Source organism: Tenrec ecaudatus, chromosome 6 (genome assembly GCF_050624435.1).
Source record: "Tenrec ecaudatus isolate mTenEca1 chromosome 6, mTenEca1.hap1, whole genome shotgun sequence".
Taxonomy (NCBI): Eukaryota; Metazoa; Chordata; class Mammalia; order Afrosoricida; family Tenrecidae; genus Tenrec; species Tenrec ecaudatus.
In genome coordinates this window covers 131,573,484-131,595,002 of record NC_134535.1, presented here as the reverse complement: position 1 = coordinate 131,595,002, position 21,519 = coordinate 131,573,484, and the positions used below count along the sequence as shown (strand labels likewise).

General features: G+C 46.1%; 1 protein-coding gene and 1 pseudogene across 1 annotated transcript in view; both read right to left on the bottom strand.

Annotated features, from left to right (window-relative positions):
* Positions 1 to 7,406: 7,406 nt before the first annotated feature.
* LOC142451247 (charged multivesicular body protein 2a pseudogene) lies at positions 7,407 to 8,095 on the bottom strand (annotated as a pseudogene).
* A 771-nt stretch (positions 8,096 to 8,866) lies between these two features.
* The window catches only part of LOC142451683 (maestro heat-like repeat-containing protein family member 1), an 82,938-nt gene continuing 70,285 nt past the window's right edge, over positions 8,867 to 21,519 (bottom strand). The window contains 12 exon segments of the mRNA XM_075553390.1: positions 8,867 to 8,946; positions 8,949 to 9,531; positions 9,533 to 9,561; positions 13,461 to 13,526; positions 15,181 to 15,286; positions 16,418 to 16,480; positions 16,917 to 17,075; positions 18,920 to 19,093; positions 19,399 to 19,539; positions 19,879 to 19,996; positions 20,200 to 20,337; positions 20,998 to 21,191. Coding sequence (XP_075409505.1) covers positions 8,867 to 8,946; positions 8,949 to 9,531; positions 9,533 to 9,561; positions 13,461 to 13,526; positions 15,181 to 15,286; positions 16,418 to 16,480; positions 16,917 to 17,075; positions 18,920 to 19,093; positions 19,399 to 19,539; positions 19,879 to 19,996; positions 20,200 to 20,337; positions 20,998 to 21,191 — 1,851 coding nt within the window.

The following is a 21,519-nucleotide window of genomic DNA, read 5'->3' as shown; positions in this document are numbered from 1 at the left end:
CAAAACAAACTCAAGAAGAAAAGAAAATAATCTGAAGATAAAAATGAAGACTCAAGGAAGAAAAAAAAAGAGGACACCGTCAATATTTTAAAAACCAGAGAAGAAATTTCTGTCATGGAACAAGTGAGAAACACTTGAGCCTCGAGCAATTCAGGTTGGGTCAGGAGGGAGAACAGCTGACCAAGTATCCTATTAAACCCTAGATCGGTCCACCATAATCAAGTTTACAATAATCTCAGACGGTACAATAATGTCAGACAGTAAAGCTGCAGAACCAATTCCACATAGCTGTTTAAAACTTTTGGGATTTTGGGGTTTTAGTTTTACTTTTAGAAAAAATTGCCCTCTTATGTCAGGCAAACTACTAAAGACTTCATATTCATTATCTCCTTGAATTCTTAAAGCACCGTTGAAAGATTAGGTAAACCCCCCAGGACTGCATTTGCCTGCGACCTAAGCCCAAATAATATTGATAAAGGAGATAAAAGTTTATTTCCCCCATATAAACAAAGTCTCAAGGTAAGCTGTCCAACGCTGGTACACAGTTCTATCATCGTAAGTCATCTAGCTTCTTTCTATCTTTTCTTGATTCATGACAACTGTTGTATTTCAGCCATCACGTCCACATCCTAGTCACCAGGAAGAAGGGCAAGACAAAAAGAGTTTAATGTGCCCTTGTTGTAAACAGCAAGGAGGCCTGGTGGAATAATGGTTAAGCGTTGGGGGGGGTAACTGCAAGGTCATTAGTTTGAAACCGCCAGCCGCTCCTCAAGAGAAAGGCGGGGCTTTCTAGTTCCATAAAGGGTTACAATCTCAGAAAGTCATGGGGGAGTTCTACCCTGTCTTCAGGGGTCGCTGTGAGTCGGCGTCAACTATCTGGCAGTGAGTTTTGTTGTAAATTTAATGGAAGGGTCTGAGGAGGAGGCCCTTTCTGACCTACTCTGGCTTCCCTGCTGCCTCAAAGCAATGGTCAGACATGCTTTCCCTCTCCAGCCTGCTTTACCCTATTCTAATACCAACTGCCCCCCCCCCATGACCCTCTACTTTTCCACTGGGTTTGATAACTCATTGCAATGGCCATTCAGAACTCACAGACAAAACTCACAATTGTGGGACGTGAACAAGTCAGGATCAGTAAGCAGTATCAACAGTCACGAACCACATCATTTCAACCAGCAGCCATGTCTCTTTGGTCCTCGGTCATGTTATCCCTTGGTTTCTGTCTCCATGGGCCAGGAAACTGGCTGTGGCTCTGCCACACACGGTCATAGTCTCAATGCTGCTCCTCACTTCTGTCTCATGGTCTCCTTCTTGGCTTCTGGTCTTGGCCTGGCTCTTTTGCCCTGTCGAATATTTCCCATGCGGAAGGTTCCGATGTCTCTGGTCTCAGCCTCCACCACTTTAGATGGACATCTTGATTGTGCTTCCCTTCCCATGGTCCTGGGATTTCCTGTTTCCTATCTCTCTGCCACTAGGATGGCTCATGTACACAAAGAACTGCTTTGATGGAGGTATGGTTTTTGTCTTTGAGCAGACCGTACCCCCTAGGAAACCAAGGCTGGTGACTTTACCAAGGTGGAGACTAAGGGTACATCCACCTTAATCTTGTAACAGAGAACTCCCTCCCAAGTGAGATTAGAGCCGCAGACATAGAGACCAGGAGTTACAATTTTTCAATAAGGGATATGGTGAGAGACACGAGGACTAGACCATATTAATTGACTACTTCACAGCCCTGGTTTGTGTTTTGTTTTTACTTTTTATTGTGAATTGGGGGGTTCACAGAGCAGATCATCAGTTGTACATTCAATAATTCATACGTGTTTCCGTTCACCCATATATCCCATTCCCTCAATACCCTCTTATTCCACTTTCTCTCTCGCTCCTGTTGCTGTCCCTCCCTCTTTTCTAGCTCTCTAAACTTTGTTTCTGAGTAAAGGCTACCATTTTTATCTTAAATAGCTGATTATTTTACCACAGTAGTGGGTTCTGTTCCAGACTTTAAGTGTAACTAAAGACCACGTTCTCAGGGAAGGGGTGAGTGGGGCGTGGAAGTGGCCCACCGGGGAGCGGCCCGCCCATCTCTTTCCAACCAGTAAGCCTAGCTACTTTTAAAATGTTGAGTTTTGTTTCTTCCCTGTTTTTGTTCTTCTCTATCCAGGACCTTCTAATGAGATCCTTTTCAGAACCATTGGTAGCGGTAGCTGGTGTGCCCCTGCTTTTTAAAAGCATTTTGAGTTAGGGAGTAGGTGAAGGTGAAGGTTAGGATTACGCTATGGATAGGGTTAGAGAAAGGGTTAATGTTAGGGTGTGGATTTGGGATAGGGTTAAGTTAGAGAGTCACGGCTAAGGTTTGGCTTAGAGCTACCATTAGAATTAGCATTGGGAATAGGAAAAAGGTTAGTTTAGGGTTGGGTTTTAGGTGTAGGCTTGACTTGGGATATAGTTAGAGATAGGGTTATGGAAAGGGTTAGGGTTAACTTTAGTTTTAGAGTGAGGTTTAGGGTTTGGGTAAGGGTGAGGGTGAGGGTTATGCTTGTAGATTCCATTATAGAAAGGCTTAGAGACAGGGCTTGGGTTTAGTATAGGGTTACGGCTTGGTTTAAATTTAGGGTTAGCGTTTGGAATAGTGTGAATATTAGGTTTAGACTTCGGGATAGGGTCAGGATTGAGGTTAGCAGGTCCGTGTTAGGAGTTTGTGGTAGGGTGAGGGTTAGGTTTATGATTTGGGTGTGAAATGAAGGTATATGTTTATGAACCCCATAGCAGAGAGTTCTGTTTGGTTTGGGGTGTGGATAAGGCTAGGGCTATTGATTTTCTTTTTTTAACTTATGTTGGGGACTACACTTCAGATCATCAACTTTATATTTGAGAGTCTAAACTATTATTCAACCCCCCACAAGCTTACTCCGCCCCAGCCTCTTGATTCCCCTTACCTTTCTGTGAATTACCATCTTGAACTACACCCAGGTCAGCACTCTTGAACCACCTCATCCATCGCTTTATTCCCCCTCCCTAGCCCTCCGCACATTGGCAAATTCCAAAGTCTATAACCTTTGCTATGAAAGTCCATGTCTTGGTGATTTTCCCCCTTATGTTACATGGCTGCATAAGAAATTTGTCCTTTTGCGATAAGCTAATGTCATTCACTGTAATGTTCTCCAGGTCCACGGCGTGGTCCTTAGTGGTTTCGTCACTTCTTCTTAGCGATGCCTATTCGTCCACTGTGCGTTTGTACCTAAGCTTCTTTATCCGTTCTTCTCCTGATGGGCATTTAGGGTTGTTTCCATCTTCTTGCTTTTGTGAGCAGTCGTATGGTGAGCCTAAGTGTACATAGATCCCTGTGTGTTTGTCTCTCTGTTACATGTAATTGGTCCAAAGTCAGTAACAGATAGTTGATGATGTGATAGAGGGGGTAAGGGTTTAAATCAAAGTATTAGGATGATTTTTAAAGTCAATTAGAATAAGCTCAAAGTTATCCCAATAACAATGTTAGTCACTCCATGGCGAGCTCAGGTGCTCTCAAGAGAGAGAAATCAATGGAAGTGAGTGTATATCTTCCACGGCCCACTTTTTGATGCTCTAACCTATCCTCTGCATGTACCCACGGTAATGTGTCCAGCATGTGAACTCCATACAACCTGTGTGGAGGTGGTCAAAAGAGTGAAAGCTAGGTCCCGTGCTCTCCTCCCACCCCGCTCCTCCCTTTTTCCAGGCAAAAGTTTTCCAACAAGGTGGAGGGACTGGGACGGAAAGCATATTGTTTTAGAATGAGAAAATAAGTTTTATTGACATATATAGGCTGATAGCCAACAGCCACCTAGGGAGATAAAAGACAAACAACCTATTGTATCTTTAAAGATCCAAACTACCTCTTTGGGTTTAATCCAAACCAGCCCTTGCAAGTGGAGTAAAGCAACGGCATTTGGTCTTCTGTTCTAGTTCTGAGTCAAACACACTTGATTTGCTGGGAGGCAGAAGAATTTCTTCCTGTGTCTTCGGTGATTCACATAAACTATCGATGATAAACGGAGCATGTTCAACTCGATTGTGGCACCATTTCGACCCTACGGTGAGATAGCTGAGGACCTTACTCCACTCTTTCTGATGGATGCCATTGTCCTCATCCCGTCTCATAGCCCTGAAAAGCCGCTTCTTTTTGTTCCAGTCTGCAATGCCAGAGCCTTTTAAGAGGCTCATGCTCAGTCTGCTCAGCCTGGAAGGGACAGTGGACTTGGACTTGATGTTGATATCTATTCTTTTCAGGACAGTATCAGCTAAAGAATGGACCGGTTCCACAGCATCAGTCATTACAGTTTTAAGAGCTGAAACCAGAAAAGGAGGTCAGGTGAGATGCTGGCTTCCCAGTAACTAACAAGCCTAACCCCATGATCTTTCTTCTCCCATGCCAGGTCCTTCTTGCGTAACTTAATTTAGAATGGAATAAAATATCACTATCACAGCAAGATCTGTTTTGTTATAGAAACAAAAATACCATTTAAAAAACCCTCAAATCCCACCTTTACGGCCAACACTTATAACAATTTGGCACCTATCTTTGATATATGTACACACACACACACCAGTATGGCCACAATTTTTTTCCCTGTTTACTGGATGGCAATCAATGTGTTTTGTAGGGGAGGGAAATACAGAATGGCAGTGATGAAAGCTCCACTGTAGATCGTCCACAGCTCACCCTTTTAATGCTCTGACCTCTCACCTGAATATATACCCACAGTAGTGTGATTTTCCTCTAACATGCATGGAGGTGTGCGTGGTGGGCGGGGGTGTGTGAGAGTTAAAACTTGGCACATTAGATTATCATTTTCGCTTCCCATAAAATATTCCTCTATACGACCTACTTAATCTTCCACCACCAATCTTCCTATCAATCTTTGTAGAGTAGCTAAAGCAAATGGAAGAAAGGATGCAGTCAAGGAACTGAAAGAAAATTTCATCTGACACCAATACTACACCAATACTACACAATACTACACCAATACTACACTATTCAAGAACATAGAAAAAGACAACAAACACCCAAGTTCACTCTATGACGTGAGCAGAACACACCAATACCCAAACCCGGCAAAGACCCCACAAGGGTAGAAAATGAGAAACCAATATCCTTCATGAACATAGATGCTAAAATCCTCAACAAACTCCTGGCCAACAGAATACAGCAGTCTATTAAAAAAATAATTCACCATGACCAAGGTACGAAGGGATTGTTCAATAGTTGAAAACCAGTACATGTAATCCACCACATAAATAAGGCAAGAAATAAAAAGCACATGATCATATCAACAGATGCAGAAAAGGCACTTGACAATATTCAACACCCATTTCTGTTCAAAAGACTCAACAAAACAGGAATAGGAGGAAAATTCCTCAACATAATAAAAGCTACATATGAGAAACCAACAGCCAACATCATGCTCAATGGGGGAAAGTTAAAAACATTCCCACTGAACACAGGGATCAGGCAAGGATGTCCCCCCCCCCCACCACTCTTATTCAACATCGTGCTAGAAGTTTTAGCTAGAGCCATCAACAACAAGAAGAAATCAAGGGAGTACACAGAGGCAAAGAAGTGGAACTCTCGCTATTCGCAGATGATATGCTCCTATCTGTAGAAAGCCCAAAAGTCTCCACAAAAAAAGCCTGCTGGAAACAATAGAGGAATTTGGCAAGGTAGCAAGATACAAAGTTAATAACCAGAAATTAATCAGATTCCTGTATGCCAGGGAAGAGAGCTACGAAAGACATTAAGAAACCAACATCATTGAAAATAACCACACAAAAGGTTAAATATTCAGGAATAAACTCAATTAAATAAACAATAGAACTATTCAGAGAAAACTACAGAACATCACTACCAGAAACTAAAAAGGCCCTATATAAAGGGAAGACTATCCCATGCTCGTGGATAGGCAGACTTACTGTTGTGAAAATGACAATACTACCTAAAACAATTGACATGCAATGCAATACCGGTTCAAGAAAATTTCAAAGGGCAGCTCAAGAAGACAAAGCCAAATATTACAACAAAATGTGCAAGGACTTGGACTTAGAAAACCAAAAAGGAAGAACATGCATATCTGAAACCGAAAGATCTCAAGAAAAAAAGTCAAGCCTTGAATTGAAATCTTGAAAGTTCTGTAGGCAAAATATTGAATGATGCAGGAAGCATCCAAAGCTAGAAAGAATACAGAGGCACTGTACGAAAAAGAACTAGTTGACAGTCCACCATTTCAGGAGGTAGCATATAAACAAGAATCAATGGTGCTGAAGGAAGAGGTTAAAAATGCACTGAATGCATTAACCAAAAACAAGGCTCCAGGTGTTGACTGAATACCCACTGAAATGTTTCAGAAAGCTGAAGCAGCACTGACTGGAAGCACTCACTCATCTCTGCCAGGAAATTTGGAAGAGAGCTACATGGCTAACTGATCCATATTTGTGGAATATCCATATTTGTGCCCATTCCAAAGAAAGCTGACCCAACAGACTGATCAAACTATAGAATGACATCATTGATATGATAGAATGATATCGTTATGTAAAATTTTACATAAGTACAATTTTGCTTAAGATCACCCAACAACAATTGCAGCAGTACATTGACAGGGAGCTGCCAGAAGTTCAGGCCAGAGTCAGAAGAGAATGTGGAACAAGAAATATCATTGCTGATGTCAGGTGGATCTTGGCTCAAAGCAGAGAATACCAGAAATACCTTTACTTGTGTTTCGTTGACTATGTAAAGGCATTTGACTGTGTGACCCATAATAACCTGTGGATGACCTTGAGAAGAATGGGAATTCCGAAACACTTCATTGTGCTCATTCAGAACTTGTACATGGATGAAGAGGCAGTTGTGCAAACAGAACAAGGGCATATTGATTGGTTTAAAAATCAGAAAAGGTGTGTCAGGGTTGTATCCTCCCACCATGCTTGTTCATTCTATATACTCAACAAATCATCAGAGAACCTAGATTATATGAAGAATACAGCATCAGGATTGGAGGAAGGCTTATGATCAGCCTGAAATAAGCCAATGACACAACCTCGCTTGCTGAAAGTGAGGAGGAAGTGAAGCACTTGCTGATGAAGTTGAAGGACTGCAGCCTTCAGTGTGGGTGACAACTCAGCGTAAGGAAGACCAAAATCCAAAGAATGCACAGGTGTGCTTTACACAATTGATGTGGGTATGGATTGTGATAAGAGTTGTATGAGCCCCTGATAAAATGTTAAAAAAAAAATTGATGTATGGATTGTTACAAGTGTTGTAAGTACCCTCAATAAAATGTTTTAAATTTTAAAAAATTTTTAAAAGGAAGACCAAAATCCTCACAACTGGTAACATAATGATAACTGGAAAAAAAGAACAGAGTTGTCAAGGATTTTTTCTTTCTTTTTTTTTTAGTGTCCAATCTTTATTCCAGAGGCAATGCCTGTGGCCCCTCAAGGTAGGTAGGGCTGCTTGGTTAGTCCCTCCGAAGGTTCTTAAGCCGCTCCTCCAGGTCTGCATCTGCATCAGCCAGGGCTGAAGCGGCAGCCTCTGCTTTCTTCCCACCAGCAGCCACACTGAGCGAGCCCCCTCTCCTCCTCGTCTTCCTCGTCACCCATGGCGTCATCAATGGCATCATTCATCATTTCCTCCTTCATGTCCATGATCTCTGCCTGCCGTTCAAACTCCATCATGATCTTCTGGATCTGGGGAAGTTTCAGCTGTCTGTTCATGGTGCCCATAGCCTTGGTGACTCCCTTCATGGCTTGGGCCATGGAGTTGTTGGACTTGAGCGTCTGGATCTTCAGGGACACAGCCTGGATGTTGGCCCGCATCAGTACGAATTTGCGGACGTAGCGCCGGGTGCGTACTAAGTCCTTGGCCATGATGCAGCACAGCATCCATCTGACCCTGTTTGGCCATCTTTTTGATGTCTGCAATGATTTTCTTCTCCTGGGTCTCCAGTTTCTGGCACTCTCTGTCCAGCTCCCGCATGGCACGGTTTAGGGCCCGCTGGTTCTGTCGTAACAGCTCTTCAGGTGTCTTGCGGCGCCCAAACAGGTCCATAGTGGCAGGAGCCCGCTGGTGGGCTGGGTCAGGTGAGAGGCCGGAGCTGGGACGGGAGCCCTTCCGCTTCCGGGTTACGCTATCCTCGCACGGATCACGGAGCGCCCACCAACGACGACCCCTCGGTCTGTCGCCTCTGCCCTAGCTGCCGTTTCCGGATTAAACGACCTGACCGTCAAGGATTTTTTCTTACTTGGATCCACAATCACTGCTCATGGAAGCAGCAGTCAAGAGATCAAAACACACATTGCATGAGGCAAATCTGCTGCACAAGAGCTCTTTAGAGTATTGAAAAGCAAGGATGTTACTTTGAGGGCTAAAGGGTGCCTGCCCCAAGCCATGGTATTATTTTTTAACTCAATCAGTAGTTTTACTTTAGAATTCCTGCTCAATTAAAATGGAGACGAAGAGGTCTCCCTCTCAGTAGCTCTGGACCCTGCAATGACTAGAGGTGCCCGTCGATCCAGCGGTCGCCGATCTGGTGGTCGTCCTGGTGGTCACTCTTCATCTGGGGACATCTGTCTGGGCCTGGTTTTCCACCCTGTGCTTTTTCAAGGTGTCCTTCTCAAATGGAGGCAGACAGTGACTGACTAAGGTCCTTACACTCACAGAAGCACCTCATCAAGTCCCTTGGAGAAGAAGGTGGGGGATCAAGAAACACAGAAGTCTGTGTCCTAAATGTGGGATGGTCTGAATGCCCCAGGCTTATCGGCTCCACACGCTGATTTCTGAGCAGTGAGGGTGAACGATTGCCCCCCCACCCCCCCGCGAAGGGGGCTAAAGCACTTACCCCTCCTTCCTTCTAAGCTTCTCTCTGGCCTGCTGGGCTTTGGCGAGCATGAACCACTGCAGGCTCGCGGAGTCAAGAGGACCGGGATGTTGAAATGCCCGAGCTCATGCGAGCTCGGCGCGTACCTATGGCTGTTCAGGATCAGCTGTAAACGGCGCAGGCTTCGAGGATGAAGAGGTATTCTATTTTTTAACAGTCTGTTATAGAACACATCAAGGAGAGCATAATAATCTTCAAGTGACAACACCGGCTGCAACTCTTCAATATAAACGACTTGAAGGCCCCCTAGAAGACAGCTTATTTGGTTTTCCAAGAGCATCAGCTTCCTCTGAAGGTCAAAATAACTTGGCCATCTCTCAAAAAGCTCGGTCCAGTGGTGATGGACGCCCATGGCTGCCAGCTTCACGTGGCCGCCGGCACTCATCCCCGGGCAGTCTGTGAACATCAGCGTACATCCTTTTGCGTTTCTGAGGGTTTCCGAGTTCTGCTGCTGCGCTAACCGGTCTAAACTATGCAGCCGGCTACAGCGATGGGCGATCCCCCAGCTCCTCTGCCACCTGATATCTGAGAGCTGCAACCGGTGAGACAGTTCATCCTGTAGATGATCCAGCTCTTGTCGAAGCGGCAAGCTGTTCTTCAGCTTTTTAAGAGCACTTTTTTTCATTGTTATCCAACCAGGATCTCAGCCCCGCTTGAAGGTCCGTGTGGAGAGAGGGGTAGGGAACAAGGAAGGAGGGCAAGGGAACAAGGGAGTGAGGATGGGAGAGGAGAGGAGGAGCCAAGCAAGAGAGCAAGCCATGGTATTTTCAATTATCTCCTATCCTTGTGGAAGTTGGACATTGACTAAGGAAGACCGAAGAAACATTGATACGCTTGAATTGTGGTGCTGGAGAAGAATATTCAAAGTGCCATGGACTGCTTAAAGGACAAACAGCTTGGCAGAAGTAGGGCCAGAATGCTCCTTAGCAGTAAGGACAGTAAGACTTGGTCTTACATACTTCGGACAAATGGTCAGGAAAGACCCTGGAGAAGGATAGCCTGCTTTGGGCAAGTAGAGGGGCAGTGTAAAGGAAGAAAGCCCTCAACGAGATGGACTCACACAAGGGCTGTCCCAGAGGGCTCAGGCACAGGGGCAATTGTGAGGAGGACACAGCCGGGGCAGGGTTTCTTTCTGCACAGGGATGTGCACAGGGTGCGCTGTGAATCAGAGCCAACTCAGTAGCACCTAACAACGACAACAACAAATGTAACGAAACCCACACACAGCAGAGGACAAAATAGATCACCGAGAACTCCCCAAAATAAGATACTGTGAGAATCAAAAACTTCACGGCAAGAAGTCCATGTAGAAAAAGATTGTTTCGAAACTCATTGTGGTAACAATTGTATAATTCTACTTGACATGATTGAAATATGGAAGAATACATGTACTAAATCCCAACTAAGAAAACAGTAAGAAAAAAAGAAACAGAACTTATGAGAAAAAAAAAACTTCAGAAGAGTAAAAAAGGGAACGCAGATACTGGGCCAAAAAATTGGCAACGATTTAGTGGACAAGGGACTAATCTTTAAAATCTGTAGAACTCTGCTACATCCTCACATGAAAAAAAGGCAAATCCTGCAGTTTTTAAATGGGCAGAAGACATGAACAGTTTGCCAAAGAGGACATTTAGGCGGCTAACAAACATGAAGAAACACTCAGGATCATTAGCCATTCAAGAGATGCAAACCTGAACAACAATAAGATACCACCTTGCTCCAGAATTGACAGCAAAGTTCCACAAAAGTAAAAACCAAATGCTGGCGAGGGTGCAGAGAGATTGGAACCCGTACACGCTGCTGGTGAGACTGCAAAACTGTGCAGCCACCGTGGAAAGCGGTATGGTGTTTTCTCAAACAGCTGGGAATAGAAACACCGTATGAGCCCGCAGTCCCTTGACTTAGCATTTGTCCTAAAAAAGTAAGCACTGTAGCACAAACATATATGCACACCCATGTGTTCATCACAGCACCGTGCATGAGAGCAAGAAGATGGAAACTGCCTCAATGCCCATCTGTGGAAGAATGGAGAAAGAGACTTGCCGCATACACACAATGGAATACCGCACATCACTAAGAGTGGTGAAGAAACCGTGGAGCGCCTCATGACAGGGATGGATTTGGAGGGCATCACGGCTGAGTGAGCCCATCACAGAAGGGCAAACACTGCATGAGAGCATGGCTATAGAAACAAACCAAGATAAAATGATTCATACGGAAGGAAACCGGTTCGGATGGTTACCGGGAGCGGGAGAACCGGGAAGCAGTAAGCTAGCGGACAGACAGGAGCTGGCTAAGGTGAAGGGAAAATGATATTCCACAAGAAGAAGAAGCGAACAAAAATTGTGGGGAGGGGGTCGGAACAGGGCCAACTACTGGGAGGTGTGCTAAGATGTTTAAATTGTTAAACTTTTAAAAGCAGATGATCTGAAATGTAAATCCCCAGCTAACTCCCAAGAAAAAGTTTGACTTCCTGTGTTTAATTAAAAAACAAACCATGTGTGATCCTAATTCCGGTAGCTATCACATCCATGGTAACCCACGGTGTCCATCCACCACTTTGAGAGCCTCGATCCCGGCTCCTTCATTTGCTAAGTTCCTGAGCTCCCTTCTTGGCTCACCTGAGAGGCCTTGCTGATCTTCCTGAAAATGTTTGATCCATTAAAGCGTTTGGTGCATGGGAGGCAACATTCCGTAAACTTTCTGCAAACCTTCGATGATGTGGATGTCTACTTGAGTTTTGTTAATCATGTGATCTTAGCCCCGACCTCAAATAGTTTCCCCCCCCATGGTATTATATATATATATATATATATATATATATATATATATATATATATATATATAAAACTTTTTTCTCTTTAAAGCACTCTGGAGACTCAGACAAGTATATGACTGAGAGAACCTTACTGGTAGCCAGCCACCAATCACAGGAATATATTTAAACACATTTCGTTTGGAATAAACCTGCAAGAATAAGAACGTAAACCCTAGCAGCAATACTTTTTGACTTACCCTCAGACACAAGGGGACTTGGAAAAGCTCGCGGAAGCTTTGGTTTTTTAAATCGTCTTATTGGCACTATATGGCACACAGCATGCAATGTAATCATTCAGCCACCTGAGAAGACTTGTGCAGTCTCGCCACCATCCCTTTCAGAACAGTTTCTTCTCGTCTGCATGGTTGTAACTCCCCACCCTTTCGGCCCCATCCTCCTCTGCCATACCCCTAGGCCATTATCAATCCAATTACCCACGGAGGTACCGACCATGGATTTCAAATGCAGAAGAGCATACAAAGCACAAACAGAAAGCCAACAAGGAAGAATTTTTCAAAGAATCATCAAGCGAGCGTCATAGATCCATCATCTGAATTCTACATGAACATTTTTGCTAACCTTACTGTCCTATCTCTTGAACACTATGTCTTATTTTTTGGTAGTCTTTAAGTTTAATAAAGTCATATCAGACCTTGATTAAATTGAAATATCTGAAAACATTTGAAAAGTTCATGGAAAAAATGAAATTAAATGGAATTTTTCCACAAACACTTTGAAGCTCTCTTGTATTATTTGTATACATTTTATATCCATATAAAAATATTCCAGGATAAGTCCCATTATCTTTCAATTCAATTTTCCCATGAATATGTTGAAGCCCCTCTGTGTTTATATACATACTTGTATGCACACATACATATGTGCAAAATGTATACACATAAAAAAGACAGGTGCACAACAATCAGGCAGGGAAGGAGAAGAGAGGGGCAGAACTGGAGGGTAAATGAAATTTTACACTTATCTGGCGATGTTCCTTATTACCTTTATCTACAATTGAAAGATTATAAATTTTTAGAAACTATAATCATGTATTTTGTTAATAAATAGAAATTAACTATTGAAATAAGTTAATATAATTTTAAAAAATAGCAAAACCCTGCAAATTCTTTGGGGGCGGGAACGAACGATGGCTGGCGTGAATATCATTGCAGCATCAGCATCTATGACCACTGCAACTCACAGCTACCCAAGGACCGAGCAGGACAGCTCCTTCAAGGTTCTGTGCATCTTGATGGGAGCAGAGAGCCTCCTCTTTCAGCCACGGAGCGCCTGGTGGTGGGTTTGCAGCGCTGCCTCTGCAATTAGCAGCCCAGTGCTTCCCGGACTGCACCACCAGGGCTTCTTAGCATCCGCAGCATGTGAGCAAGGTTCAGTGACTAGAAGGATACGGCTCCCAAATATTCACAGAGTTTCTATCTAGCTAGTAGGACAATGGAGTATTTGGTTTTCTCCTGAACTCGTTGAAAATTCCAGCTAATTCGGACTCAGAGTGAGCTGGTTGGCCAGAGTAGAATGCCCCACAGGTCAAAGGCTGTAATCCTCAAGGAAAATTAAGACAGCACTTGACCACTTTGCTACCAGAGCGCCGTCTTCTTCCTACTTTTCTCGTGTAAAATAATGGAGCATGTCTTTACTGGGTTCCCCCATTCTCCTTTCTACGTTGCCCGGCCCCCTTGTGGGTCCCAGATCCCAATTCCCAGGCCCAGACTCACCATCCTGTAACATCTTCACATCATCTTCATGCAGGTCACGGATATCTAACCTCTTAGCTATTAATCCTAAAGAGAGCGCAGATGTTAAGTCCTTCCAGAAATCCCAGACCTTGGGCCCATCCCTTTCCCCAAGCTCAGTAGTCCACAAGGCAATTTGTAAACCAGTGCTAGCAAGAAATGGAGTCTCTCAGCGATGCCCTGCAGGCTACATGTCAGTGTCTTTGTGCAAGATAACACTGAAGGCAGCTGTAATGTGGACAATGTTGTCAGCAGGTGAGGAGTAAAGCCAAAGCCCAGGATGCTCAACTTGGTAGGGTTCCCATACCAATCGGGAGAGGGACAAAGGGCATATGTATTGCCAAAGAGCAGAAAGACAGTCAGCCTCACTGCTGGCCCAAACATTATCTGTCAAAACACATTGTTCTTCCCCTACCAAACTGGTAATGATACAAATATCACGCAGGGTTGGCAAGTGTCTGGCGGAATGGAGACTTGTATTAAAAATTGAGCAGCGAATGATTTCACCTTTTGCGGTGGTCATTTGACGGTGCGCAGCAATAACACTGTGCACATGCTTTGGACCGAGCCATTCTGCTGATGGAAATCTACAGCAAGGAATCAGTGATGATGGTGTGCACATTTAACCACCGACCTCCCTGTTCATGTAAACAAACATGGTAGCCCCGATATATTAAAATATGAAATGATCAAACAGATTATGCTTCAGACATCTGTTCAGACACTAGAGTTAGTATGACAGTCTTGAGCTCACTGTCATCCAGTTGATCCCGACTCTTCGTGACCCTACAGGACAGAGTAAACCGTCCCTGTGTGTTTCTGAGGTCATTGTGGGGAATGGAAAGCCTCTTTCTCCTCCTGTGGAGGAAGGGTGGTTTTGAACTGCTGACCTTGTGGTAACCGTCACACCACCAGGACTCCTATTATAGCAGCACTAGATAAGACTGTTTTAATAACTGAATACAAGACAGTCATGGAAAGGATGTTGCAGAATAAAAACCAGCATGTATTTGTGATTTATCAAGGGGGAAAACAAAATGTACCAAACTTTACAGTTTTTATAAGTATGTGTGTATGTGTGCGTGTGCATGTGTGGAGTTTTCCAAATGGCAGGATTTCTGATGATTTTTATTTTCTTATTGTTGCCTATCAATCGTGTTCTTTAGACCAGCAGTTCTCAACCTGTGGGTCGCCCCTTTAGGAGTCAAATGACCCTTTCACAAGGGTCGCCCAATTCATAACAGGAGCAAAATTACAGTGATGTAGTAGCAACGAAAATAATTTTATGGTTGGGGGGGGGTCATACAACATGAGGAACTATATTATAGAGTCACGGCATTAGGAAGGTTGAGAACCAGTTTTAGATTTTCTAACATGTATACATTACTACAATTGAGTTCCAAACTAAACAAAAATATCTCAGCAAGTCCACAGGCTTCCAGTAGAAGCAATACAATTCCCCCCATTTCAAATGTGTAGGTTTCTCTTCCACAGAGCAGAGCCCAGGCCAAGGGGTGACCTCCCCCAACCGCACGTGGGCCTCCTGAAGCAGCGTCTGGGGCTCAGTCCCAGGACAGGCTCTCTATTCCAGTCAACGCTAGGACAGGAAGTGAACTGCCAAGGAGTCCTCCTGTAGCCTGGTTCAGCCCTTCAGCGGAAGTTCATGCTGAAGACAGAGAGTCACGAGGAGGGACCAGCTTACCTAAGAATGTGACTGCGGCAGCCTGAAGGAAGGGTTGCGGCCTTTCCAGGAAGAGAATGGCCTGGTACAGAAACTCCCCTACAAATTGTTTTCTGTTTGTGCCCACCTGTGGAGCCAAAGAGGAGATGTGCTGGCCAGGAGGGCTGGACCACTGGAGCGACAGACAGCCAAGGCCTCCTTACAGCCATGCCGCAGTCACCCAGCTGAAAAGACTTGAGCCTGCAGCCTCAGGTGCTTTCTTCCCCACCCCACCCCACCAACCGTGAAGACAAAGTTCTAAGGAAGTTTGGAAAGAGCTCTTTACTCCTTGGTGTCAACCTGATGGAGGAGAAAGTAACTGATGGGAAGCCAGCATCCCCGGTTGGACTATTAGACCCCATAGCTCCTGGCTTCCACTTGTAAGTTTCCAACAGGACCATGGGTGCAAAGGTGCTTTGTCAATTGTAAGGAGCTCTACCGATGTAAGGGAGTCATCCGATTAGAATTACAAAACTCTGCTTCACACATTGCCATTTTCAATCGCTCACCGTCTATCTCGTCAGTCCTACCACGTTATTACCGACCTCTGAAGTTAAGATGCACCAGACCTGGAGTCCAAAAGGAAACTAAACCGATTGGCATAGTTTATTCTGATTCGAAGTGACCCTCTGGGACAGAGTACAACTACCTCCAGAAGGTTTATAAGGCTGCTTGTCCATCTTTCAGTGATCACATCACTCTCCCACAGAGCAATTCATACTGTCAATCTATCAGTTAGCAGCCAGGCGGGCTTAACTCACGCAGTACCATCCCGGCTCCGAAACCTGAATCACCCATTGGCATTCCAGAATTCAGGTTAGTTCCCGACCTACTTAATTTGCCACTTTTCCATAAGGAACTGGCCTATCCTTGAGTTCACAGGAGCCCTGGGCCCTTAACACCAAGGACTACTGACCTAAAGTCAGGACTCAGCCCTGCATACACATCTCTTCCCACCAACTCTAACCAGAAGACCTCTCTCCATTACATCCACTACCCTGGCCTCCGGACAGCAGAGATTGGGATTCTGGGAATATCAAACATGGAGAGCCAGGGATTGGCATTCCAAAGGTGGGTTCTCAGAGTTTGCTAATACTAATGAGAATCAAAGATCCGAAAGAAATTGCTCCTTTTAACCCTTCCTCCCTTGCCTGCCCAGCCTGCTATGGAGATCCCGAGATGAACATGGTGACCCGGCTCCCCAGAGACTCTCACTCACCAGGTACTTGCAGGTCTCTTCGAGCACCTGGATGTGATCGCTGAGGGTGATGTGCTGGAACATCTGTGTGAGCGATGACCAGCCAATCACATTAGTCCACTCAGTCAGAGCCCCTCCACAGGCCTAGGGGATGAAGAGAAAGGAATTCCCAAAACCCATTCCGATCCCAAACCCTACTCCTATAAATGTGGGGCCAGGCCTGGAGACAAAGCCGGCACCCTCCGATGGGCTTGATTGGGATTGGGATCACACAAGATCAGGGCCATGTTTGTGATCTATCTGACTTCAGGGAGCCGATTCTATCAAGATAAGACTCACAAGCGAGTTAGACAAAACTCGGGGGTAGCCCAGAGGAGGCATGACCCTAAAAAGGTGGGTGTGAAATGCCCAGCCAGAACCGGAATGGTGAAGAGACCCCAATGGCCGGGCTGCACTAGTACAAGAGGCAGGGATGGATTGATCCAGTCCTAAAGTTGGTAGGACAGACAACACCAGCTACCTTGACCACCTCTGCACTGGTGTCCTGAATACTGATCAGCAAGGGCACTAGGAACATGTAGATCTCTCTCCGGATCAGGGGTCCAGGCTTGTATTTGTCAACTCGATGTAGCATGTGGCCCAGGGAAGAGATGGCCACAATCCTCACCTGCTCTCTCTCCTGCCACAGAGAGTGAAACGGAGATGGGGAGATGTGGTTACCCTCTGGCCTCGCCGGGCCTGGCCGCCCCCAGTCCCACCTCTCCTGCTCTTGCCCAAAGCACTTCGAATGCATTCTGTTTCCATGACATCACGATCATGCGTGTATCTGAATCCGGAGCTCACGAGCACTGGGAAGTTCGTTCAGTAAGGCCTGGGCGAGTGAAGCCAGGACCACAGTTTCAATTCCTGCCACAAGCCCTATCTCTAGTTTAAAACTTTACTCTCATCTAAGGATTTAGCTCAAGACAGTCAACTCCCATGGGAAAAGCCAAATCCACTCCCAGCACCGCGGCGACACTGACATTCCAATTCTCTAGCAAATGTTTTCAAGCAGCAGCGAGGAACACTCTTGCAATGAGCCAAATAAGAGAATATCATAAATCAGAACTGGAATTTTGAGAACTGGGAAATCAAAGCATCGGGTCGGCTCAGAACAGAGCTGGCAAGATCAGATGGAAGCGTCTGAACTTGAAGTCACCAACAACAAATGTGTTTCCATCAAGTCAGTTCTGACGCCTGACAACCCCAGGTTTGTTAGTTCATTTGTTTTTGAGGGTGTGACCTTTACAGAAGCAAAGCGCCAGACCTTTCTTCTGTGACACTCTTGGGTTCCAACTGTCAGTCTTTGGGTGAGTGGTCAAGTGCAAATCCTTCGCACCCCCCAGCGTCCATGAACTTGAAGAAAGTTCTGTAAAAAGTGTCCAGTGTAAACAAAGAGAGAAAAGCGATTGAAAGGGACCAGAGCCTTGGGATGCGTGGGAGAAAAACTAGAGGTCTAGCATGTGTGCCAGCAGTAGGCTAAAGAGGAACGGAGAGAGTGAGGCACTGGGGGGCGGGGGGGAGAGGGCGGATGGAAGAAATAACGGCTAAAAACTTCCCAAATTTGAGGAAAGGACTAACTGTAGAGATGTCTTTTTTTATGGAAAACCCTTGTGGAAAAAGAAGAAAAACAAGAATCTAGAAGGGAGGAGAGAGTGGTAAGAGAGAAAGGTGGGAAAAGGAGTTTGTAAATCTAAAGTAGCAACTACATAAAATAATAACGGTAATGGTAAAAATGAGATTAGGACTAAATATGGGGAGTTTCAAAACACTAGGGAGCAATAACAGCTCACTGGAGAGGTTATGAACAGATTTAAAAGCCTTCTGAGGTGCTTATGCTGTTTGGATGGCGGCTGACATTGGAAAGTGACTGGACACTGGATGAGTTAGGGCACTGGTGCCATCACGGGGTGTCCAGGAACACGGAAGAGACTGAAGAAGGTATCGGCCTTAGAATAGGAGTAATACATCTGTGTGTCTCAGTGATGTCAGGTCCATGCGAGCTCTAAAATTCTATGGTCTGTGAGGAGGAGGAGGAGCCCAGGACCGGTCTGGGAACAGGAAATTCAACTGTCAGAATCTTTGCATTCTGATTGCCAGTATCCAGCATTTGGAGGTCCTTGGCTTGTTTGGGCCGAGTGTAGAACCATTAGTTCTCCACGTCCCTTCCCTCCAAGATGGAGGTCTGCTGGAGCTGATCCTTGCAGTCAGAACCAACCCTGTATCCATCTGTCACCTTTCTCTGAGGGACCCCTTCAAGGAACACCTGGTGACAAAGTAAGAGAGTGAGTGCGTTCTCCACGGGTATGTCAGCAGTACCCTTGGGAGCTGAAGTCAAATCTCCCTGTGGCTCTCCCTCAGTCTCTTCGGTCTTGAACCACAGACCCTTGGCCCTACCCTGATACTCTGAGTACAGCCTCCAGGGTTATGCTTCAGCCCCAGCCCACGTGGTTCCCAACTGATCCCTGGGCCTCCAGTCCGTACGTCGTTGATGAGCGGGCACAGTTGCTTGGAGATGATGCAAAAGCTCACTTTGGTGTCCTCCCCATGCCCGTTGTAGATGATGTTCCGCAGGGCCTTCACTGCCTGCACTGTCACGCGCACCTCACCCTTCAGGAAGCTTCGCAAGAACGGAACCAGGCTCTTCAGATTCTGTGACTATTTGCAAGAAGGCACACATCACTTACCACTATGGGGGGAGCGGTTTGAGAGAATGGGCGGCACCTGAGGAAAAACAGGATGTGGGAAATCTGGGTGTTGGGCATGCCCAGAGGGTGGGCAGCTGGCACTGGAGGTGGGGGTAGTTGAAGAGGTTTCAGGATAGATCTGTGCAGGTCAACGGTCTGGACTGGGGGATGCAGACTTGGAGGCACGGGTGACTGAGAGACCTAAAGGGAGTGAGGGATTCCCCGCTTCCAGGACGAACATTGGACTCGCTCTGGTCCTTCCCTCCCCACTCTTACGTGTTGTGGGTGCAGGGCCAGGTTACTGATTCCCCGGAGTCCAATTTCCTTCATAATCAGGCTGGGCTCCTTGACCCACTTGATTAGATTGCCCAGAAAGTCGTGCCCAAGGTTCTGGGCCACCGATCGGTGCCAGAGGAGCTGCGTGGATGAAGAAGAAAAGGTCCTTGTACCCAATGCTCCCCGACAGCCTTCCTTCAGACCTGCATTCGGGCCAGGACTGTCTCTGTGCCCTTGGGATGGAGACTGAGTAAGGGGCTGCTTTCGAGTCTGGAATTCTGAGTCCGATGCAGAGCGCTATGGAGTGTTCCCCCAGGTGTTATTTACCTCCTCCAAACACGTGCCCTGGAATGCCAGAGAAGGGATCCCCCTTGTGGATGGTCCTCTTCTCTTCCATACCCTTCTTCTCTAGTCTACCCTACCCCACTCTTCTCTCCTTCAAATAGTTCATCAGCCGTTGGCTTCTCTGTGGGCTTTCACCTGTGCGTACAAGGTCCTGGCCAGGGTCTTTTTACGGTTATCCAAACAGTAGAGCAGGTTCCTGGCACGGTTCAGGAGTCGGTGCAGAATGTGGGGTTCACAGTTCATCACGAGGCCACTGGGACGGGACACAGGAGGCCAAGAGTTGCTGGGTGGAAGTGGGGAGGCAATCATATGCACGGAACAGGGAAGACATGAAGGGCGAGGAATCGAGAGACCAGAGCGATGAGAGGCAGGAAAGGAAGGAGGAAGCCTGCTCTGTTTGAGGGCTTAGAACCTGAAGTCCTCGGCACTATCAAGAGCCCTGGGGAACAGCCATACCTGGTCAGGTCCATGATCCCAATGTAGAAAAATTTAGGGGAGGATAGACGGTCCCAGCAGTGATGCAGACTTGCATAGAGCACCACTTTCTCATATGCAGCAGCCCACAGCACCAGCTTCACTGCCTCCAGGGCGCAGCTGTGGCCACACCGTTGGATCCGTGCAAGGGGAGGAACAGAAGAGGGGCACAGCCTTATACCCTGATTTGCACACCTATGCTGGTAACCAGGAGACAGCGCTCTCCGGCCAGCTGCTCTGCCTTCCTGCTGAGAAAAGTTAAGGACTCTCTCAGATCCTTCTATTGCAAATCCCCTCACCCCTTCAACCTTGACCCCCACCCAATCACAGAGGGATTATGGAAATAATCTAGTGCGATCCTTTGCAAATTCTGCTCCAGGGAATGCACACGGAGGCTAAGATCTCTCTTCACCTACACCCGTGATGGTTGTATCACCACCTTACTGATCTTCTTTTTCTCTGGCCAAACTTCCTAGGAGGGCACAGACTCAGCCCTTCTCCGGGTATTTACTGTTTCGCTGAACCTCGTCATGCGTAGCATGTTGAGAATGGTTATGAATAGATGTGCTAGTCAATAGAATGGGGCACACAACAGAAGTAGTAATGAGTAACCATCCTCGCAAGGAATTGAGATATGTGAAAATATTCTAAAGCGCGAATTTTCATCCTCCGCGCCCAGATTTTATTATACCCTCTTCCCCAGCTCTGTTCCTCAGCGTCCTGCTTCTCAGGAATTGACTAGTGTCACTCTTCTCCTGCCTCCCTGGGGATCCGGCTTACCTAGTGGGGTCAAGAGGCTTGCTCTTGTCCTCCTGGGACCTCTCTTTGCTGTACACCACCATATTCTGGGGTGCATTTTGCTCAATCACCCAGTAGAGATGACCGAGCACAGCCAGCAACAACCGTGGGTAGAATTCCTGGACGGCCTCCTGGCACTCGGACCCCGAGAGCATCTCACACAAGGCGCAGGTTGCCTGGGAGAGGGCACCGGGGAAGGAAGAAGTGGAAGTGGTCAGATCTGAGCGAAGGCAGAAAGTAGTCCCAAGATCCCTCACCCCGACAGCACAGGCTGCAAGCAGTCCCATCCTATCGCTTCTTCTCACTGCCCAGAGAGCACAATTTACTCTGATTCAAGTTTTCGAGACATTTCCAAAGACTGAAAACCATAGATTACCCATAGAAACCACAGAAACGAGGAGGCATGTAGACATGCAATCTTTCTCATTGACCTGGCATTAAAGAAAAAAAAAATGGAATTTTCTGCAGAGAATAGTTCTGCTTGGTCCGGCCCACTGCCAAGCC